The 22832-nt window shown below is 43.0% G+C and overlaps 2 protein-coding genes across 6 annotated transcripts in view; both read left to right on the top strand.

Annotated features, from left to right (window-relative positions):
- LOC127625919 (GTPase IMAP family member 8-like) overlaps window positions 1–22832 on the top strand; it is an 83393-nt gene that overhangs the window by 54561 nt on the left and 6000 nt on the right. The window contains exons 2-6 of one of the 5 annotated variants that reach the window (XM_052101380.1): window positions 4588–4719; window positions 17842–18522; window positions 18601–18663; window positions 18778–18888; window positions 19043–19566. The exons of 1 other annotated variant lie outside the window; for it this stretch is intronic. In XM_052101380.1, the coding sequence (XP_051957340.1) occupies window positions 4588–4719; window positions 17842–18522; window positions 18601–18663; window positions 18778–18888; window positions 19043–19185 (1130 nt within the window). In that variant the 3' untranslated portion in view covers window positions 19186–19566. Of the gene's footprint in view, window positions 1–4587; window positions 5389–13195; window positions 13265–13813; window positions 13925–14085; window positions 14492–17841; window positions 18523–18600; window positions 18664–18777; window positions 18889–19042; window positions 19567–22832 lie in introns of those variants that run through there. 3 more of the 5 variants (XM_052101379.1, XM_052101383.1, XM_052101382.1) reach the window with 3 other exon arrangements.
- LOC127625920 (GTPase IMAP family member 9-like) lies at window positions 16068–17980 on the top strand. The gene is made up of 3 exons (XM_052101385.1): window positions 16068–16207; window positions 16949–17623; window positions 17709–17980. The coding sequence occupies exons 1-3, from the start codon at window positions 16198–16200 to the stop codon at window positions 17798–17800; spliced, it is 777 nt and encodes a 258-aa protein (XP_051957345.1). The 5' UTR covers window positions 16068–16197; the 3' UTR covers window positions 17801–17980.

Genomic DNA, 22832 nt, shown 5'->3' on the forward strand with positions numbered 1-22832 from the left:
GAGCCTCCCAGGGCTCCGCCTCTCGAGTCTCCCGAGCCACCCAGGGCTCCGCCTCTCGAGTCTCCCGAGCCACCCAGGGCTCCGCCTCTCAAGCCTCTCAGGGCTCCGCCCCTCGAGTCTTCCTTGGCTCCGCCGCTCGAGCCACCCAGGGCTCCGCCTCTCGAGTCTCCCGAGCCACCCAGGGCTCTGCCTCTCGAGTCTCCCGAGCCACCCAGGGCTCCGCCTCTCGAGCCTCTCAGGGCTCCGCCCCTGGAGTCTTCCTTGGCTCCGCCTCCCGAGCCTCCCACGGCTCCGCCTCTCCAGTCTCCCGAGCCACCCAGGGCTCCGCCTCTCGAGTCTCCCGAGCCACCCAGGGCTCCGCCCCTCGAGCCTTCCAGGGCTCCGCCTCCTGAGCCACCCAGGGCTCCGCCTCTCGAGCCTCTCAGGGCTCCGCCCCTCGAGTCTTCCTTGGCTCCGCCGCTCGAGCCTCCCAGGGCTCCGCCTCCACAGCATACTATGGCGCCACCTTCCAGGTCTCCGCCTCCCGAGCCTCCTACGGCTCCGCCTCCCGAGCCTCCTACAGCTCTGCCTCCTGAGCCTTCCAGGCCTCCGCCCCTAGAGCCTCCTACGGCGCCACCTCCCTCGGCTCCGGCTCCAGAACCTTCCGCTGCTTCGCCTTCCACGGCTCCGCCACCCGAGCCTCACTCGGCTCCACCTCCCTAGCCTCTCCCGGCTCAGCCTCCAGTGGCTCCCTCTGCTCCGCCTCCGAAGCCTCCCTTGGCTCCGCCTTCAGAGCCTTATACGCCATCGCCTCCTTCGGCTCCGCCTCCTGAGCCTCCCTGGGCTGATCCTCCCGAGCCTCCCTCGGCTCCACCTCCCGAGCCTCCCTCAGCTCCGCCTCCTGAGCCTCCCTAGGCTCAGTCTCTTGAGCCACCTTCGTCCCTGTCTCCAGAGCCCACCACGGTTCCGCCTCCTGACCCACCCAAGGCCTTACCACCTGAGTCTGCCACGGCTCTGCCTGCCCCTGCTCTGCCCTCAGAGCCTCCCACGGCTCTGCCTGCCCCTGCTCCGCCCTCAGAGCCTCCCATGGCTCTGCCTGCCTCTGCTCCGCCCACAGTGTATCCCACGGCTCTGCCTGCCTCTGCTCCGCCCCCAGGGTCTCCTGCGGCTCTGCCTACGCCTCCTTCGGTGCCACCACCCAAGTCTTCGACTGTTCCGCCTCAGAAGTCCTCCTTGGCTCCGCCTCACACGGCTCCGCCAGCCTCCCCAGTGGCCACGCCTCCTCCCAGGACCCCCGAACCCGACCTTGCCCCGCGGCCAGCACCCGGGCCCCCTGGATCTTTCCCTGTCCTGCGGCCACCTCCCAGGCCTCCTGAACCTGTCCCTGCCCCTGGGACTTCCTGCCTGCCCTCTGTGCCCCCCTGGACTGCCTTCTTGCCCCTTGTGCCCCCCTGGACTGCCCTCTTGCCCCTTGTGCCCCCTTGGACTGCCCTCTTGCCCCTTGTGCCCCCTTGGACAGTCTGTCTGCCCGTTGTGCCCCCCTGGTCTGTCTGTCTGCCCCTTGTGCCCCCTTGGACTGTCTGTTTGTCCCTGGTGCCCTCATTTTGTTTTTTGTGGGTTTGTTGTCTTTTGTTTTTGTTTTAGGATCGTCTGGAATCCGATCCTTTGAGGGGCGATTCTGTCATTTTAACTGTTGTCTTTTGTTTTTGTGCCTTTATGTTAAAGTTTAGTTTAGTTCCTGTTTCCTGTTTGGTTTTTGTAGTCCTTTGTAGTTTATTTATATGATTGTTGTTCCCCTGATTGTTTCTCCTTCCCTGATTGTTTCCTCCAGGTGCCCCTCATTCCCTTGTTTGTTCCTTTCTGTATTTAAACCCTGGTTCTTTGTTCATTCATTGTCGATCATTGTTGATGTGTATGTTTCACTGTTTTGAATGTCTCAGATGTTTCTATGTTACCTTTGCCCATAGTGGATGTTTCCCCAGCCTGTTTATTCTTTTGATGTTTTTTCGTGTTTTGTTTTCCCATCGTGGATGTTTCATTTGTTCCTGTTTGTTTGTCTTCACTCTGATTAATAATAAAGAACCCGCAATTAGATCCCCACTCCTCGTCTGCCCTCGTCTGCATTTGTAGCAATGTGGTCTCACACCCCAAAATATCAGTGACCTTCTCTTCCCTTACTCCCCCACTAGAGCGCTCGGGTCTTCTAATGAAATAATTTTGAGGGTTCCTCGATGCAGCTATAGATCTATGGATCGCTATCGATCGAGCCTTTTCTGTGATAGGTCCTAATCTCAGGAACAGTCTCCCTTTCCATGTGAGGTCAGCTTCTTCATTAGCCATTTGAAAATAAATTTTTATTCTGTAGCTTTTGAATGGGTCCTTGAACTGAAATAGGTAAATACATGATGCTGTATATAAAGGTATTTTTATTGTTTTATAACTATGTATATATTTATATCACTTTGTCATTGTACATTAATTAGTTTGATCTGTAAAGCACTTTGGGTCAACTTCTGCTGTTTTTAAATATGCTCTATAAATAAAGGTTGACTTGACATGACAAAGTGACTCACAGTGTTTACAAAACAGACAGTCGTCCCCGTGTAACCTGAGGTTAACGCTTTAGTCAAGGTCACATAACTGAAAGAAAAACTCAGCAAAGTTATAGTTTATGGTTTATAGTTGGAATCCCTCTGCGATCATTAAGAGCTGCCAAACATTCACTAAATGCTCAAGTACAATGAAGAAGATCATAACGAAACCGTCCCAAGCCAGTTAATGTTATTGAGAGCAACTCCGTCTGGATATTTCTGAAAAGTTTAGGAAATTTATACTGAAAAGAGAGGTGTGCTTAAGACATCCCGAGTAAGTCCTAAACCTTTTCATCATTTTCAAAGACATCTAAAGGATTATATTTATTAACAGATTTTAACACTAGTGTCAATGTTAAGCTGTGAATATTGTAAAAGAAAAGAAAATGTGCTTATTAAAATTAGATGCTTATTAAAATTAACTGTACATTTGTAGACTTTGACAGAACTTTTATACTCCCTGAATGTAAGTCATGTATATTTGCACTGGTTTGATTTTCTTATATTTCTAACAGTTCCTCAAGGTATACCTGAATGACAAAATAGAAGCAAAGACTTATTAAGAAGCATGGAGCATGGTAAAGTGTTCCTATTTACTTTATTAATGCCAATTCCTGTTTCAGTTCTGTTTATATTACATCATGCACATGTTATTTACTGTCATTCTTTATTTCTGACTTGATGAAAGTTCATTAAAAAGATAATGGTAATAAAATAGTTAATGGACACTGGATGCAACCAATGATCCCTAGCTAGAAGAAGTCTAAGAGCAAGCAGTCTAACAAGTTTTAACCCCTGTAATGTTAGCGAAACAAGACAGGACCTGATCTAGAATTATAAAGATTTATTAGAGAAATCTCTCTCATGCTCTAACTTTATTTCAGGTTAATGTTTGATTCATTCAGATGATACATTTAGTAAATGTTATACAGAGTACGGCTTTATTCAGACAAACAGTAAAAATCTAATTGTTTTCAGTTGGAAAAGTTGCTTGCTGTCTAAATGGCACAATTTTTACAAACCAGCTCCAAATCCTGTGCATATGTGGTCTGAAATCAGATTCAATTCAGTTATATTGACTGTCTGTGACTGTAACATAAGTAGTGGTGCGTCTTCAGTTGTGTATGAATTGACACATTTATACTCACAGTACCAAGTTAATTGTTTTAAACACCACACCAGATATTTACACAAAATAACTATTATGAAATTTGGCTTTTCAAAAGTCTGTTCAAATCCTGTTTTCCCCCCATTCAGAGCTCAGAGCAGTTGTTCTGGGATGTCGGACAGCTGAAAAAGCATCAGTGATTAACAATATTTTAGGTGATGAAGTTGAGTCAGACAGATTTTTCGTGAAGTCTGTGAGGAGAGACGGTGACGTGAATGGACGGAAGATCACTCTGATTAACACAACCTGCTGGTGGAAGGAGTACAGTACGAAGGATACACGAGAAGTGGTCAAACAGGAACTGGTGTGCAGTGTCTTCCTGTGTCCACCAGGACCTCATGCTTTTCTGCTGGTCGTTGATCTCAGTTTGCCTTTTACTCAAGAACACAGAATCAGTATTGAGGAACATCTTGGTCTCTTTGAAGAGAGAATCTGGTCACACGTCATAGTGCTCTTTACACGAACAGTTTCACTGAAAGATGAATCCATTGAGCAGCACATACAGAATCAAGGAGAAGATCTGCAGCAGATCATCCAGAGATGTGGAGACAGATACCACATCTTTGATATTGACAATAAAGGTAATGGAGTTGAAGAACTGCTCGTGAAGATTGATGGTGTTGTGACTGTAAACAATGGCAAACACTTTGAAACTGATGATGAAAATCTACTTGAGGTGAAGAAAAAGAGAGAAGAAATTCAAGAGAGAGCAAAAGCCAGACAAACAATGGTGCAGGAAAAAACAGAACAGCTGACAGAAAAAGGTAAAAGTCAATTACAGTTATATTAGTGATGAATGAATAGCTTTGAGCAATCAATCTTTATAATCATGACACATTTTCTCCAAAGGTGACGTGTTTCCACTCCGATCACTGAGAGTTGTTCTGGTGGGTTGGATCCTTGCTGGGAGAAGTTCAGCAGGAAACACCATCTTGAATGATGACGTATTTAAAGCAGGAAAAATAAAATCATATGTAGAAGGTTCTGGTGATGTGAATGGAAGGAAGATAACGGTGATGGACACACCAGGCTGGTGGAAGTATGTTTCAACCCAATTCAATCCAGAGTTTATCCAGACATCACTTCTAGAGAGTATTTCAGAAAGTGGAAAATTTCCCCATGCAGTAATATTAGTGATTCCTGGAGACACTTCATTTAAGAAAGAACAAAAGAGAATCATTGAAGAAAATCTGTCTGTTCTCGGAGAGGAAGTCTGGAGACACACCATAGTTTTGTTCACATGGGGTGACAGATTTCCAGACATCTCAATCGAGGAGCACATTGAGAGTGAAGGAGACGCACTCCAGTGGCTGATTGAGAAATGTGGGAACAGATATCACGTCTTTGACAACACAGACAGGAAGAATCGAGATCAAGTCACACAGCTGCTCCAGAAGATTGATCAGATGGTGGCAGAAAGCAGTTTGTTCTGTCTCAACACCCTCTGTGCTGCAGAAATTAATCTTCATGAGACTGACACACAACAAGATCTGGATTCAGAGGAAATAAGTCTGGTACCACAACATGTGCTGAAATTACTAAGTGAGGAATTGAACAAAAGATTTCAGGGAATCAAAAACAGGACAAAAAAATTACATCTGGATTTTACTGAATGTGCAAGCCAGAATAGCTTGCCAAACCCCCCAGAATGTAAGTTGGCACTGATTAAACTGTTACCTAGTCTCATTAAAAAACATGATTTTGGGTAGGCTACATTTTTTGCGAAAGCGATAAATGCTACATTGAGAATGTATCCATATGCAGTTTCCAGGTAATATGTCCATTGAGTGGCACTAAAAACATCCTGGTCACTTCCATAACTTCCATTGCCTGATGGATGGAAAGAGGCATTGTGTCGATGCAGTAACACTAGGGGTCGCACTTGAGAGCCCGATACACCTCTGATCTTTAATAAAAGGCCAAGGGGAATTGGTGAGTGGTATTTGCATGCCACTCCCCCGGACATATGATTATAAAGGAGTGGACATGCATACCACTCATTCAGATTTTGTGCTGAGGAGCTGAGAATAAGGTCCCGGCCATTTCAGCAGGTAGTTCAGCATTGTGGCAGGAGGGACACAACATCTCTTTCCCTCCATCAGTGAACTCAGGTTACGGAAGTAACCAGGATGTTCCCTATCTGTCACTCACTCGACGTTGGGTCGATGTAGTGACACTAGGGGTCCCCTACAAAAATGCCACAACTAGCTGAAATATGTTATGTAGATCAGCTGTGCAAGAAGGGCAGACTACTGCGTGTCGCATAGCCAGCTGGCATGTAACCTCCCCTGAAGCTAGTATGAGTGTCGAACAGCACTTTGGGGATGAGTTGACTACCCAAAGGATAGGGACAGGCTAGCCCATTCATGCCTCTTCTCTCGTTTTTCTTTTTCTCCCAGAAAAAGAGAGAAAGGGGGGGGTATTTCAAGTGGAGATACATCACATAGTTTTGCCCAGTCTAGTTGGAAGTATGTCATGTCCCATGTTAATGCCCTACTCAATGGGGGAGGAAGCTCTAACAGCATGGTGACTGGGGCAGAGGGGCTTCTGCCCAAGGAAGACGCAGTTTGCCAACAGGGAAACATTCTCAGTGGAATATAGGTCGCAAGAGGTTACATGCAGCGCATGCAGAGCACCTGTCCCAGTACGGGGATTAGTTAACACAGGGCTAGGAGGAAGTCAACCAGGGAACACATTTGTGAATGCTACTGGGAATTAATAAGGCACATCTTCAGCTCAATGGAGGTGAAAGATGCTATGGGTAAGCAATATACCCGGCTGGATGACCCAGACTTACCTGTTCATATCTGTAAAACACGGGATGAAGACTGCATGCAAATTGTAGCCTAGCCCGCTACTCTGCAAATTTCTGTTAGAGAGGCACCACTGGTCAGAGCCCAGGAGGCTGCCACACTCCTGGTGGAATGGGCTCATAGCCCTGCAGGGGGTGGCCCATGCTGAGCTTGGTAAGCAACAGTTATGGCATCAATGATCCAGTGGCCGATCCTCTGTTTGGAGACAGCGTTTCCTTTCCGCTGGCTGGGTCTGCCTCCTCCTGGGGCAATGCTTGCAGGTTCACCACCTGATCCCTAAATGGGGTCATAGGAACCTTGAGCACATAGCCCTGTCGGGGTCTCAGGATCACGTGAGAGTACCCCGGACCAAACTCCAGGCACATCACTGACAGAGAGCAATTGCAGGTCCCCTACCCCCTTGATGGAGGTAAGTGCCATCAGGAGGGCAGTCTTCAAGGAGAGTGCCTTAAACTCTGCTGAAACTAAGGGTTCGAAGCGAGCCCCTCATAGGCCTTGCAGGATTACAGAGAGGTCACACAAGGGAACGAGGCATGGTCTGGAGGGATTCAACCTCCTGCCGCCTCTCAGGAACCTGATGATCAGGTCATTGGCACTTACCAGCCACTGTGTTGTGGTGTGCTGCTATAGCAGCTATATACACATTCGAGGTGGAGGGGGACAGCCGTCCCTCCAACCTCTCTTGCAAAAAGGAAAGCACTGAGCCGACTGCACATCTCTGGGGATCTTTGTGTAGGGAAGAACAACACATAGCGAACAGACGCCACTTCAAGGCATACAGGCATCTCATAGAGGGGGCCCTAGACTGAGTGATGTGTCTACCATGGCAGGTGGTAGGCCACTGAGGTCTTCCGCGTCCAATCCAGGGGCCAGACATGGAGGTTCCATTGGTCTGGTCGCGGGTGGCAGATTGGCACACCATCCCTTAGAAAGAAGGCCCTTCCTCAAGGAAATTCACCAGGGAGGGGCTGACGCGAAGAGCGTGCGGTCCGAGAACCAAATCTGGGTGGGCCAGTAGGGTGCTACTAGGATGAACTGCTCCTCTTCCTCCCTGACCTTGCACAGGGTCTGTACAAGCAGGCTCACTGAGGGGAACACATACTTGCATAGTCCAGGTGGCCAGCTGTGTGCCAGCGCATACCGAGGGGTGCCTCGGTCAGGGCATACCAGAGCGGGCAATGGGAGGTTTCTGTGGAGGTGAACAGGTCTACCTGTACCTGTCCGTATCGACTCCAGATCAGCTGGAGGCAGTTGATGTACCAATGCAGCCGTGGGCTTGTCCAGGAGCCGGTGGCTGCATGCCCGTTGCATACAGTGCCCCAGCCCGTTTTGGAGGTGTCGGTCATAACCTCGATGTGCCTAAAGACCTGTACTAGGGGAATACCTGCCCGTAAAAAATGCAAGGTCGTTCCAAGGCCTGAAAAGGTGGTGACAGATCAGCGTGATGGCCATGTGATGCCGTAGCGCCATGCCCATCTCGGGACTTGAGTCCAAAGCCATTGCTGAAGCAGTCTTATATGCATCAACCCGAGCCATGAGGCCACTTCCGAGGATGCCATATGCCCCTGGAGCTTCTGAAATAGTTTCAGTGGAACCATGGTCTTCTGTCTGAACACCTTCAAACAGGTCACAACCGACTGGGAGCACCAGGTGCATTCGAACGTATGCGTCCTTTTTAATCCAGGTGGGTGAGGGCTAGATGGAGGGTAGTGGCGATGGCGTTGTCTGTTGAATAGTTGGGATGATACGCAAACTGCAGTTGGTCCAGTGAGGGGGCAGCTGGGTCTTGGTGTGTCTCACGACGAGCCTTTTGAAGCACTTGATGATGATGGGTGACAGGACGGTAGTCATTGAGGCAGGACACTGAAGACTTCTTCGGCACAGGGACGATAGTAATGGCCTTGAAGCACGTTGGAACGATGGTGCTGCTCAGAGAGATGTTGAAGATGTCAGTATGAACAACCACCAGCTGGTCTGCACATCCTCTGAGCACTCTACTAGGAATGTTGTCTGGTCCTGCAGCCTTCCGTGGGTTGACTCATGTAGAGTTTTTCTCATATTGGCCATGGTAAGACATGACACTTGGTCATTGGAAGGAGGGGTGTTCTTCCTCGCTGCCACATCATTCTGCACCTCAAACCATGCGTAGAAGTCGTTCAGTGCATCTGGATGGGAGGCATCATTGTCACAGTCAACTGATGTTGTCCTGTAGTTGGTGATGTCCTGGATGCCCTGCCACATTCGTGGCATGTCGCCGCTGTCCTGGAAGTGACTGTGGATTCTCTGAGCGTGTTTGTGCATTGCCTCTCTGATGGCCCAGGACAGTTTGGCCCTTGCTGTTCTTAGAGCCGCCTTGCTGCCTGCTCTGAAGGTGGAGTCTTGGGTCCTTAGCAGCGCACGCACCTCCGCAGTCATCCAAGGCTTCTGGTTGGAGTGTGTGGTGATGGTTTTGGAGAAAGTGAATCATCAATGCACTTGCTGATGTAGCTGGTCACTGATGCTGTGTATTCCTCCAAGTTGGAGTCGCCATTTGTTGCAGCCTCCCTGAACATGTGCCAATCAGTATACTCAAAACAGTCCTGAAGAGCAGAGAGCAGGCTCCTGCTGCCCAGGTTTTCACCTGCTTGTGGTCTGACTAGTCGAGGTGGGGGGTTCCTAAGCATTAGCACTAGGTGGAATGTAAACTCTGGTTATAATGACAGTGGTGAATTCCTGTAGTAAATAAAAAGGTCTGCATCTAACAGTCATAAACTCCATTAGCGATGAGCAGTAGCTAGAAAATAGCATAGAGTTCTTGCACCATTCTGTGTTGATGTAAACACACAAGCCACCACTGCGAGTCTTACTGCACAGAGCTGCATTTCTGTCAGCACTAAACGAGGTGAACCTGTCTAGCTGAATGGTGGCATCCGGAACTCTGTAACTGAGCCACCTCTCCGTGTAAACGAAGACGCAGCAGTCTTAAAACTCACGCAGCATAGTCTGCTGGAGTCGGATGTAGTCTAGTTTATTGTCCAGGGAGAAAACATTGGAGAGCAGGATAGACTGAAGAGCTGGCCATCTATGGTTTGTTTTTAGCCTAGCATATACCCCCGCTATCTTGCCACGCTTCCACTTCCACACAGACCGCTTACAATGTCCCCTACCCTGCCACCGGCATCAGGCGATGCCGAGTACTGGAGGCCTGGTCTCTGCAGCAAGCCGAGTTCACGTAGCTTCTTCTGCAGATCATCATGTAGCTTGGTTGTTGCATGATTCTTGTATTTGAGCTGTGTCTGGCGATGGTAAACATGAATACCGGTTGCTCCGCTGTCCATGTGCCATAAAAGTCAGGCTAAGAAACAAAAATAGCACCATTTTGGATCCGGAGCGGCTGCTGCATGCTACTGCGCTGCCATCTTTGAATAGAATAAAACTAATTAAACACAAAAAAGGGTTGGTTTAGGGTTAGGTTTTGGTTATGTGTTAGGTTTAGTAAAATATGCATTAATGTTTTAAAATTCACTAGAATTATCTATTTGGTGATACACTAACTGAGCCATTTTTAGGACCACTATACTAATACAGTGTAAGGCCTCCCTTTGCTTTCAAAACAGCCTCAATTCTTTTGGCATGGATTTCACAAGATATTGGAAACATTCCTTTGAAATTCTTGTCCATGTTGACATGAATTCATCATGCAATTTCTGCAGATTTGTCGGCTGCACATTCATGCTGCGAATCTCCCATTTTAACACATCTGGTGACTGGGAAGGCCACTGAAGAACATTGAACTCATTGTCATGTTTATGAATCCAGTTTGAGATGACTTTTGCTTTATGACATGGTGCATTATCATGCTGGAAGTAGCCATTAGAAGATGTGTAAATTGTGGCCATGAAGGAATGCACATGGTCAGCAAAACTATAAAAATAGGCAGTGATATTCAAGCGACTGATTGGTATTAGAAAACATTCCCCACACCTTAACACCACCGCCACCTGCCTAGACTGTTGACACAAGGCAGGTTGGGTCCTTGAATTCATGCTGTTGGCACCAAATTCTGACCCTACCATCTGTGTACCTCAGCAGAAATATTCATCAGACCATGCCATGTTTTTCCAGTCTTCAACTGTCCAGTTTTAGTGAGCCTGTGCAGCCTCACATTTCTGTTCTTGGCTGAAAGAAGTGGAACCTAATGTGGTCTGCTGTTGTAACCCTTTTGCCTCAAGGTTCGACATGTTGTGAATTCTGAGATGCTATTCTGCTCAGAGGGGTTATCTGAGTTACCGTAGCCTTTCTGTCAGCTCCAACCAGTCTAGTCATTATCTGTTGACCCAGCTCATCAACAAGGCATTTTCATCCATAGAACTGCCGTTCACTGGATGTTTTTTGTTTTTCACACCATTCTCTATACACCTTAGAGACTGTTGTGTGTGAAAATCGCAGGAGATCAGCAGTTACAGAAATACTCAAACCAGCCTGTTGCCACCAACAATCATGCCATGGTCGAAATCACTGAGATACAATTTTTGCATGATTTTATGCATTGCACTGCTGCCACAGGACTAGTTGAGTAGATAATCACATGAATAAATTGTTGTACAGGTATTCCTAATAAAGCAATCATGTGTGTGTGGATTTTCTGTTATTTAACCATATTAGTGTAGAGCCTAGTCTCTTTTGAAGAAAATAAAACTATTTTTGGCAGCACGCAGTGGACATTTCACTGGAAACTGAATTGAGTTGATATGTAGTACGGCCATTGGCGGTGCTAGGGATGGGCTACCAGGGTTTAGGCCAGAATGTTTATAATAAAGCCCTGAATGTTTTTATAATTTTGTAGTAGTGTCAGAAGAACCGGTGTTTCAGTATCAAGTTGATACTAATTATAGATATATTTTCAATAGTAAGTAATACATATATTGTATATGATTAATGTTACCGAGTTCAGTGCCCAGTGAATATGCGCGCCTGCAAGAAGAGCGCTGGTGTCGTGCGATTGCAGATGTGTTTAAATGGTCAAAATGTCTGTCTTGGTGTGATACTGGAAACTGTGTTCAGTTGGTCCATTCAGATGCAGTAAGTACCAAATATTAAGATATATACCTCTGAAAATAACAAGTAATATACAGTGCATTGATGTGCTCAAGGATTTGCAATCTTGATTCTGTCATTCTGCAGAAATAATGCAAAAGCAACTATTGATGGATAAAAAAATAACTTTGATGTAGATTTTACTGTTGTGGTGCAGTTTTCAGTGGTGCCTGCTATTTTCTAAACCAACTTAAATCACCCGATGAATCAATATTAGACGTCAAAATTGTCAATTGTACTCAATGCGCATTGAGCAAACAGAAAGCTTATTTTAAAATGTAGTATTTTTAAAAAGCATGCAACGTCTGATCTATGAGAGTTTCTGAAACTGAGCCAAAAGTTGATGGGACCTTTTTAGTTATAGTTTCAGTCATTTAAATATTAATTGCATAAATGACACCTCACTAAGACTCCTGAAACGCCCCTGCGCACAGCATTGAATGTTTTAACGCTTTGGCAAATATCTGATTATAATAACCTAGCGACACTGGCGGCCAAAAGTTTGGAATAATGTACAGACTTTGTTCTTAGGGAAAGAAATTGGTGCTTTAATTCACTAAAGTGGCATTCAACTGATCACAATGTATCATCAGGATATTATTGATGTAAAAACAGCACCATCGCTATTTGAAAAAAATATTTTTTTAACAAATCTAGACAGACCCATTTCCAGCAGCCATCACTCCAACATCTTATCCTTGAGTAATCATGCTAAATTACATATTTGGTACTAGAAAATAACTTGCCATTATAATCAAACACAGCTGGAAGTCAATCATTGTTTTGAGGAATGAAGGCTATACGAATGCTTGAAATAGCCAAAAACTGAAGATGTCATACAAAGGTGTAACTACAGTCTTCAAAGACAAAGCACAACTGACTCTAACAAGGACAGAAAGAGATGTGGAAGACCAGATGTGCAACTAAACAAGAGGATAAGTACATCAGAGTCTCTAGTTTGAGAAATAGACACCTCACATGTCCTCTGCTGACAGCTTCATTGAATTCTACCCGCTCAACACCAGTTTCATGTACAACAGTAAAGAGAAGACTCTTATGGGAAGAATTGCAAAGAAAAAGCCACTTTTGAAACAGGAAAACAAAAAGAAAAGGTTCGAGTGGGCAAAGAAACACAGATATTGGACAACAGATAATTGGAAAAGATTGTTACGGATCTAAACATCATTGAGCTTTTGTGGGATCAGCTAGACTGTAAGGTGCGTGAGAAGTGCCCGACAAGACAGTCACATCTATGGCAAGTGCTACAGGAAGTGTGGGGTGAAAGGTCAAGTGCTACAGGAAGTGTGGGGTGAACTCTTTGAAGTAGTAATTTTTCACATTATTAATGTCCTGAATACACATTGTGATCAGTTGAATGCCACTTTGGTGAATAAAAATACCAATTTCTTTCCATAAGAGCAAAATCTGTACATTATTCCATACTTTTGGCCAACAGTGTATATGTAGCTATAGATATAGTTAAGTTTTTGTAATGAGACCAGGTTGTAAAATTATCTGTTATTTCTCCATCTTGTTACAATAGCAGTAATTTTGTATCTTATTCACAGTTGAAGAGGAAGAGTCATCTGAACCCTATAAAACACATATGACCATCGACAAACCTCTACAGGATGATAGTAAGTGGAGTCTTCATTACAAACAATGATCCCACATACTAGTTTATTTAACAAAATCTGCAGTAAATGTTACTTGTTACAAACTAGTTCTCAGGAAATTGGAGCTCAACAATCCTCCAATGGTATCTCATTTAATGGCATTTTATATACAGTATACTTTGTAAAGATCTTGTTATGCTTCTGTGATAATTACAGATGTAGATAAGAACTAAAAATGACAAGATCACTGCAATGTATTTAATGACATGTAACTTCAGGTTCTTATTTTTCACCTAATGACGCACATTATATCTCCCCACTCAAAAGAATGTTTCCTTGTCTTTTCATAGAGGATTTTAAAATGTTCAGGTATTACCATCAAGGGTGTAGATTTGGCTAAACATGCTTCCATTGATCATGGTACTGTATAAATATTGGGGGCTTGTTGTGATTATTGGGGGGTTACCTCACCCCCACCCCCCTTGGAAACTACACCCCGATTACCATTACAGATTACATTAGTATGCGTATCTAATCTAATGAGCTCTTTGTCACCTCTTTTATTTCAAGACCCAGCTGATAAGAAACTCCAGGATCAGATTAAGAGGGAAGGAAACAGATGGGAAGCCACTGTAATGGAGCGATTCATTAATATTTTGCAGATTTCTAAAGCATCTTGTGGTGAGTTATTGAGCTGACACAGAAGAAATGGGATTTTCTTAGCTTTAACCACTTGCAAATCCTTTATTAAATCATACAAGTGTAAAATATTTAAATGTTTGAAATCCATTTATCTTTTGCTAAAGTCACACTCACTTTTTTTCAACTCATAATATCTACAGATGAAAATGTGATCCAAAGATCAGATGAGGTGTGGAAGTGGCTTGAAAGATGTGAGGAATACAGCACATCTGGATATGAATCAATCTCTAATCTCAGTGATCCAGCTGAAGATTCACAGGATACAGAATAATAAAAAACTCAACTTCAAATCACATTATCAACAGTTCAATCAGATTGTGATCAATGCCAAAGTTAAAAACAAAGAACAATTAATATTTTCTCCTTGAATAAATTGTACACGTGTAATTTACTGATAATTCAAATAATTTTACTTCATATTCATAATTCTGTATTTCATGATTAAAATGTTATATTAATTAGTTAAATGTAAGAAATGTGTTCTTTAAGAAATGTTTACTCTAACTTTATAGGCCATATAGATGTGATTCTTGTTCTTCTGTTTAAGCCCCCTAGACAATTAACTTTATGTTCATTTGAATAATTTACAATAAAATAATGTTTAATTGCATTTTGTATCTGACTTTCCTTAGGGGGGTGGTTGAGCATTAGTGTGTGAATGGAGAGTGAAATCGGGAGATGAGAATGGTAAGGATTGTCACCAGTTTAAAATGAGTCTAAAACCTGTTTCTTGTTCTAGTGAGGAGAGCAGGAGAGTTTAAAAGGAAGCCAGACACCAGAGAAGACAGAGAGAGAATGACACGCTTGTCCTTTATGCATGTGTATATTAGAGTGCCCAAAAGGCACGTTAGTGTGTGTGTGGAGGAAAGCCCGATTTACGTTGTCGCTGGAAGGCTGTTCTTTTGTTTTAATGTAAAATAAACGGTACGTCAACTGTACGCCCAGTTCTGGCTTTCTCTTTATTACGAACTGTTAGAGTGTTACACTGGTGTCAAAAACCCGGGCCTGATAGTCCTAGGCAGGGGCCAATGAAGGTCTCCGGAACATCCTGGGGCTCCATCTTGGTCAGCAGGAGAGGAGGTAGGGCTGCTGCCCCCGGGAATTCGGCAGGTCCTCAGCCAGGAGCTTTTTCCACGACATCGTGGAAGTGATAGATCTGGGGGTGCTGGAACAGTTCATCTCCCAACTTCCCCAAGGCATGCCGAGTGGGTCCAGTGCTACAGCCCGGCGTCACTGTAGGAGGCCATCCAGTTGGAAGAGGACTAAATGGCTGCATTTCCAGGAATTTCCAGATGTAAATGGAGAAGCTGTATTGGCAACATTAGTGGGTTGGGTAGTTAGGATTTCTCTGATGAGGGTGGTGAGCTTTTCCAGTTGTGTGTGGTGAGCAGCCAGAGTGGGTTGAATGAAGTATTCTAAGGTTGGTGAAGTATTCTGTGATTCATCAGTCTTATTACTGGGGTTTAGATCCATAAGCAGATACTCGTAAATTAAACACAAATCTACAATCAGAGTCCATGAAACAGGCAAGAAGATCAGAGACATAGATAATCCAATGAAAAGGGAAACAAATCTAAAAAACCCAATCCAAGTGGCAAACACGTGAAGAAAGCAAAAGGTCAGAATAACACCCAAGACAAGGCAAGAGAACACTCAGAATTGCAGTCTAAGAAGGCATGGTGAAGTATAGGTTGACTATCAAAACTGAGGCAGTAGCAACCTCTGGTGGTTAGATGCTGGTGCAGCAACAGTCCTGACATTCATACGGTTTCAGAAATTGTGTTCATATTAACCCTGTGTATATGCAGTAAGCAAGTATTCCACATTTCTGTTTCTTGAACTTAACAAATAATACTTTGCAACCCACTCAGCATTATTATTATTAGTAATATATAGATAATTAAATATATTTGTATTCTACCTGAGTAACTATCGATTTGATATAGATTTTTTATAGTTTGAGGCTGTTTTCCAAAATGCACATGGTTGTCAGATTTTAGTTAATGTTTGACCCAAAGTTCCTTTCTAATCATTGTCTCATCTCTGCATGAAAACTAACCTGATATTCCAGTTTTAAGGAATATCCAACAGTGTTGAAAAGTCTTTCACCTTCTGTCTTACTTATTTGTACCAGTATCCTAGTTGCCATATACTTTTATTCGTCGTGTAGATTTTTACTGCTTTGATTTTTCTGCCAGGATTTAAAAGTCTTTGATTGGATTAGAACATAGAAGCCTATACTCAGTGAGAAAATGGATCAAGGTAAATTGCGCTGGCAATTTGGCTGGGTGTCAAATGCCTCTCACATTTGATTTCTATGCTTGATCTCATGCTATACATGCACAGTCTGCTGTAAAATAAATAGAAACAAGATTGCTTGACCCTTTATCTTGTTTTGTTCTATGGATACAAAATGTGTAATGTTATTAGAGTTTGGCACTTATATTCAGATCACTGTTCCTAGAATTTTTTTTCTTCTTCTTGGGTAACAAATGTTGGGATGATTTTCTAACACTTAGCAAACTGCATGGTTGTGTACTAAATGGTTTAACATACTGATGGTTTAAAAAACATTTGGACACACTTTATGTGGCCTTAAGTAGGCCTACTACTGCATGTACCTAACATTTGATACAATGTACCTATTATGTACATACATGTTGTTGCATTGTAATTATAATTAAAGTACTTGCATTTACTTACATTTGTAGTTACACTGTTAAATTTACCCATAACCCATCCCTTACCCCTAATCCTAACCCTAACACTACCCTTACTCCTAAATCTACCCGTACCTCAACCTCAGTAGCAGCAAATGTGGGAATTTGCAGAACAACATGTAGTTACACAGTAAATACACAGTCTTGTGCATATTTAATGTTAGTACATAGTAGTAAAGGCCCCTAATATAAAGTGTGACCAAACTTTCAATATGACACTGAGATGTATAAGAAATATTTGGCCTGTTGTCCATTTTCATCAATTTTTCCCCCATTTTTTCAGAGATAAGAGTGGTTGTTGTGGGTTCCCAGTTCTCTGAAAAAGCAGCAGTGATTAACAGTATTTTTGGTGATGAAGTTGAGTTGGACAGATTCTTTCTAAAGTCTGTGAGGAGAGAAGGTGACGTGAATGGAAGGAAGATCACTCTGATTAACACAACCTGCTGGTGGAAGGAGTACAGTACGAAGGATTTGCCAGAAGTGGTCAAACAGGAACTGGTGTGCAGTGTCTTCCTGTGTCCACCAGGACCTCATGTTTTTCTGCTGGTCGTTGATCTCAGTTTGCCTTTTCCTCAAGAACACAGAATCAGTATTGAGGAACATCTTGGTCTCTTTGGAGACAGAATCTGGTCACACGTCATAGTACTCTTTACACGAACAGTTTCACTGAAAGATGAATCCATTGAGCAGCACATACAGAATCAAGGAGAAGATCTGCAGCAGATCATCCAGAGATGTGGACACAGATACCACATCTTTGATATTGACAATAAAGGTAATGGAGTTGAAGAACTGCTCGTGAAGATTGATGGTGTTGTGACTGTAAACAATGGCAAACACTTTGAAACTGATGATGAAAAACTACTTGAGGTGAAGAAAAAGAGAGAAGAAATTCAAGAGAGAGCAAAAGCCAGACAAACAATGGTGCAGGAAAAAACAGAACAGCTGACAGAAAAAGGTAAAAGTCAATTACAGTTATATTAGTGATGAATGAATAGTTTGGAATGATCAATCTTTATAATCATGACACATTTTCTCCGAAGGTGACGTGTTTTCACTCCGATCACTGAGAGTTGTTCTGGTGGGTTGGATCCTTGCTGGGAAAAGTGTCAGCAGGAAACACCATCTTGAATGATGACGTATTTAAAGCAGGAAAAATGAAATCATATGTAGAAGGTTCTGGTGATGTGAATGGAAGGAAGATAACGGTGATGGACACACCAGGCTGGTGGAAGTATGTTTCAACCCAATTCAATCCAGAGTTTATCCAGACATCACTTCTAGAGAGTGTTTCAGAAAGTGGAAAATTTCCCCATGCAGTAATATTAGTGATTCCTGGAGACACTTCATTTAAGAAAGAACAAAAGAGAATCATTGAAGAAAATCTGTCTGTTCTCGGAGAGGAAGTCTGGAGACACACCATCGTTTTGTTCACATGGGGCGACAGATTTCCAGACATCTCAATCGAGGAACACATTGAGAGTGAAGGAGACGCACTCCAGTGGCTGACTGAGAAATGTGGGAACAGATATCACGTCTTTGACAACACAGACAGGAAGAATCGAGATCAAGTCACACAGCTGCTCCAGAAGATTGATCAGATGGTGGCAGAAAACTGTCTGTTCAGTCTCAACACTCGCTGTGCTGCAGAAATCAATCTTCATGAGACTGACACACAACAAGATCTGGATTCAGAGGAGGAAATCAATCTGGACACTCAACATGTGCTGAAATTAATAAGTGAGGAATTGGACAAAAGATTTAAGGGAATTAAAAATACAACAAAAGAAATATTGGATATAGATTTCACTGAGTATGAACTTGCAAGTCAGAGAAGTTTGCAAAGCCCTCCAGAATGTAAGTTAGAAACCTTAAAATGAGTTACGAGTTCTCAATTCTTGCTTCAAATCCAGTAATATTGTGTTTTATTTACAGTTAAAGAGGATGATTCAAGAAATCCTTCTGAATCACAGATCAACATTCATCAAAAGGAGATCAGTAAGTGGGGGTTTTAAGTAAAGAATCGATTTATCCGATTGTAGTTTTATGAGCATACAGTGTGTGTGCATCTAGTCCTCTGTGTTCAGTACTACTTTACTCTTTAATTGCAAGAGCCAGTTGATGAAAAACTCATGGATAAGATCGAGAGAGAGGGAAGCAGGTGGGAATCTATCATAATGGAGGGGCTCTGGAGGATTTTGCAGAAATGTAAAGTATCAAGTGGTGAGTCACTGAACTGGCAGCAAAGAAATATTTTCTTACACAATGATAAATGAATTTTCATAGCTTTATTCACAGGCAAATTAAACTATTTCTCTGGCTAAAATCACATTATCTACCACTCATGCATACTCTTTTGAATTTATAACATCTATAGATGAACGTGTGGTCCAAAGATCAGGTGAGGTGTGGAGGTGGATTCAGAGTTGTGAGCAACTCAGCTTATCTGGATATGAATCAATCTCTAATCTCAGTGATCCAGCTGAAGATCCACAGAATACACATCACATCAAAGAATAACACCTTCAAATCACATCATCAAAAGTTGAATCATTAAATGATCCTTATGAGTAAAAATAATCTTTCTGAAGTTTCAAACCATTTGATTATGAGATACTAACATCAGTGTCCCACCGCAGGATTTTAACTGTGTTCATTGTGGAATGATTCATTGTTTTATTAATTTACATCATTTATTTGGAGGTTTGCATTGATTTCCTGGTTTAAGCAGAGTGTGCACTAATTATTATAGTTGTTTTATCTGTCCATTATATGTAGCTTTCATTTGAACTCTTATTAATTATCATTTATATTTGTATAATTTAAGAATGAAGACAAATAGTTCATTTTATTGAAGTGGCATATTCTAAACAGCAAAGGCAGAACATTTTCGTATTTTAACCCAATCCAATAAAAATCAAGTTTTTAACCTTGTTTACATGTCCATATGGTGTTTTTTATGTGCTAGAAGACATACCTTGAATGAAATCAGCAGTCAATGCCATGGCTGAGCATTTTCGCCTTGGAATTGCAGTGTACCAATGACAGTCTCAAAAACATGTCACAAACCTAAGGAACCAATCCCAACAACTTGCGGGGTGGGGCTTTCCATATCAATAGCATAAGCTACGGCAAAGCAAGTGGTATCAGGAGACCAGGTGTAGCTATATATCTGTATTTTGCAACACATGTTCTGTTTCCGGATGCAAAGTTGGAAAAGATAAATGGTGAGCCTTCATGTATTACCAAAGGATCAGAAAATCTGAGATAAATGGGTGCCGTTTATTTGGAAAAATTGTAACGTCCCAGCAAATCTTCCAGAGAAAACTAGGGTTTGCAGTTGTCATTTTCCAGAGAACTGTTTTGAACATTTTAATCAAAAACAGATGGGTTTCGCCACTAAACTTATATTGAAGCCCAACGCGGTACCATCAATTTATCCTGGGGACACACCGAGCCCAAGCTGCAGGTGAGTGGTGAGTGGAGATGGAGGCGGGGATTCATTTGCATATTCATAGATCCGCACATGCTAAATGAGGCAAAGGTGTAGAGTTATATCTAAGCCAATTTAAGGCATGAAGGGTGCTACAAGGACACAGGAACAGAGAAAACATGAACAATGGGAATGGGTCAAGAACAGGAGGTCAAAACACATAACAACTGACAAAGACTAAGCAAACAACAGGGCATTAAATAGACAATGGATAATGAGGTAAATGAAACACAGGTGAGAAACAATGGAGAACAACTGGAAGTGATCAGAACAGGGGATTATGGGAAGTGTAGTCCGGGGGGAACAGCTGACAGAGGCAAAACACAGGACAGGCAACAGTGAATCGTAACATAACCCCCCCCCCCCACCTTAACGTGCGGTTCATGACGCCCAAGGAGGGCATGAAGGGGAGGCAGGGTCAAGATGGAGCCGGAGAACAAAGAGTCCAGAGTAGAACAAGCTGGTGTTCAAAGGACCCAGGAGACCAGATCAGATCAGGCAGATGGCCAGGATACCAAGGGAGCTAGGGCAGATCAGGTGGATGGCCAGGAGACCAAGGGAGCTAGGGCAGATCAGGTGGATGCCCAGGAGACCAAGGGAGCTAGGGCAGATCAGGTGGATGGCCTGGAGACCAAGGGAGCTAGGGCAGATCAGGTGGATGCCCAGGAGACCAAGGGAGCTAGGGCAGATCAGGTGGATGCCCAGGAGACCAAGGGAGCTAGGGCAGATCAGGTGGATGCCCAGGAGACCAAGGGAGCTAGGGCAGATCAGGTGGATGCCCAGGAGACCAAGGGAGCTAGGGCAGATCAGGCAGACGGCCAGGAGACCAGGGATACCAGAGCAGATCAGGCAGACGGCCAGATTGCCAATTAGCATATTAGTCTTTCAAAATCTTTTAAAGAACTATTTTATCATATATTTTTATATATTATATATATTTTTGCTACATGTAAATAAAGCATTTCCTGGTTTTTAACCATTGATTCGAAATTCTTACTGTTAAATGAACTATGACATTTTTAATCATATTGTATAATTGCTGCATCCCTTCTTGACACCACATCTTTTAAAAGCGGTGTGAGATACCTGCCAGCGGTCAAAGATGTCTCTCTAGTGCAGGGGTGTCAAACTCCGTTCCTGGAGGGCCACAGCCCTGCTCCAAAATGCATCCTTGTAATCTTCAAGCACTCCTGAAGACCTTGATTAGCTGCTTCAGGTGTGTTTAATTAGGGTTGAAGCTAAACTCTGCTGGACTGTGGCCCTCCAGGAACCGAGTTTGACACCCCTGCTCTAGTGCATGTTTATGTACAAAAATAGTTCAGATGGGTCCCCTTTGGTGTTCAGGAATAGTTAGGCCACACTGGGCCTGTTTGTCCTACTCCCTCTGAGTAAGAACTGAGCACCAGTGGGCGGGGCCAAGGATACAATGTGGTAAAGTAGGCGTTGATGTTTTTTCGCTGTAGAGGCGGACATGAATTAATGAACCCCCTAGTGACATAGGGTAATCACGCAAGTAGAGAACGAGGCGATTTTAAAGCTAGGTTTATATAAATTAATTTATTGCACTGGCAATAACGTTATAAGTTCTGAAATTTACAGTATATTTATATATTTGCCAATTTGATTCCTCATGGCATGACCACTTTTAGTATGATACATGACCACGCAATGATACAAAAACTCTTCAAAGAACTGTAAACCCTATTGAAGAGACTGCTGAAGAGACATCGGCACTGCTGTGAGAAAGAAAATGTACCTCTGGTCAGTCAGAGCACTCATGCATAGTGTGTACAGCTGCAGGAACCACTGGTTACATCTACCATGTAATTAAGCTGTTAATTCTGTGACCCTGCTTGATTTAAAGCATGACTTATGTGGCTGTAGATGACAGATTTAATTCATATCTCAAGTATTGTTTAATTTAATGTTCCCATAATGAAATACAAATCTATTTGCCAGCTGTTTGTTTATGTCAAACAAGATATTATCCTTTATTTATATTGGCTTAATAATTAATGTAATAACAGAATAATTTTCTGTTTTCATTATGAATGAAACCTCTCCGTTCTCCATAAATGCAAATAATGTTCAGAACAGATTATTAATCTTCTAACATTTTTCTGTTCAACACAATGCATTACTCCACCATTAAGTTTAATAAATATAACCTAAAACCTGGTGTATTTTTGTCCTTTTTCCTGTATAGTGCAGATTGTCCCACCATTTATATCTGTGTCTTTAGCATATTTTGGAAAATACTGATAATTTAAAACAATTGAATTACATTTCATGATGAATCGTTCAGTCTATTATTTTGTGCATTAGCAGGCCTATCTTTATTGAAGTATCATTAATGTCTTTAGTTGAGTCATTAATATGTAACACAGTGCTATAAAAGAATTATAGCTAAAAATCAATATATGCAATGGTTGTCAACGATCACTTTATTATGTGTCACTCTATTGTGCTTCAGTTCTGCCTCACCTAGTTTTCCCTTGGCACATCCAGCACAGGTATTTACTCCATTGTTTTAACAATCATAATAGTGTCATATCTTAAACTTCTCTGTTTCAATACCAGTGTTCACCTGTTTATGTTCTTGCTTCATATTTTATTTAACAACCACGGAGCTCAACTCACATAGTTTTCCATCAAATTCGAACCAAATCATAAA

The sequence above is a fragment of the Xyrauchen texanus genome, chromosome 32 (genome assembly GCF_025860055.1).
Source record: "Xyrauchen texanus isolate HMW12.3.18 chromosome 32, RBS_HiC_50CHRs, whole genome shotgun sequence".
NCBI classification, from domain to species: Eukaryota; Metazoa; Chordata; class Actinopteri; order Cypriniformes; family Catostomidae; genus Xyrauchen; species Xyrauchen texanus.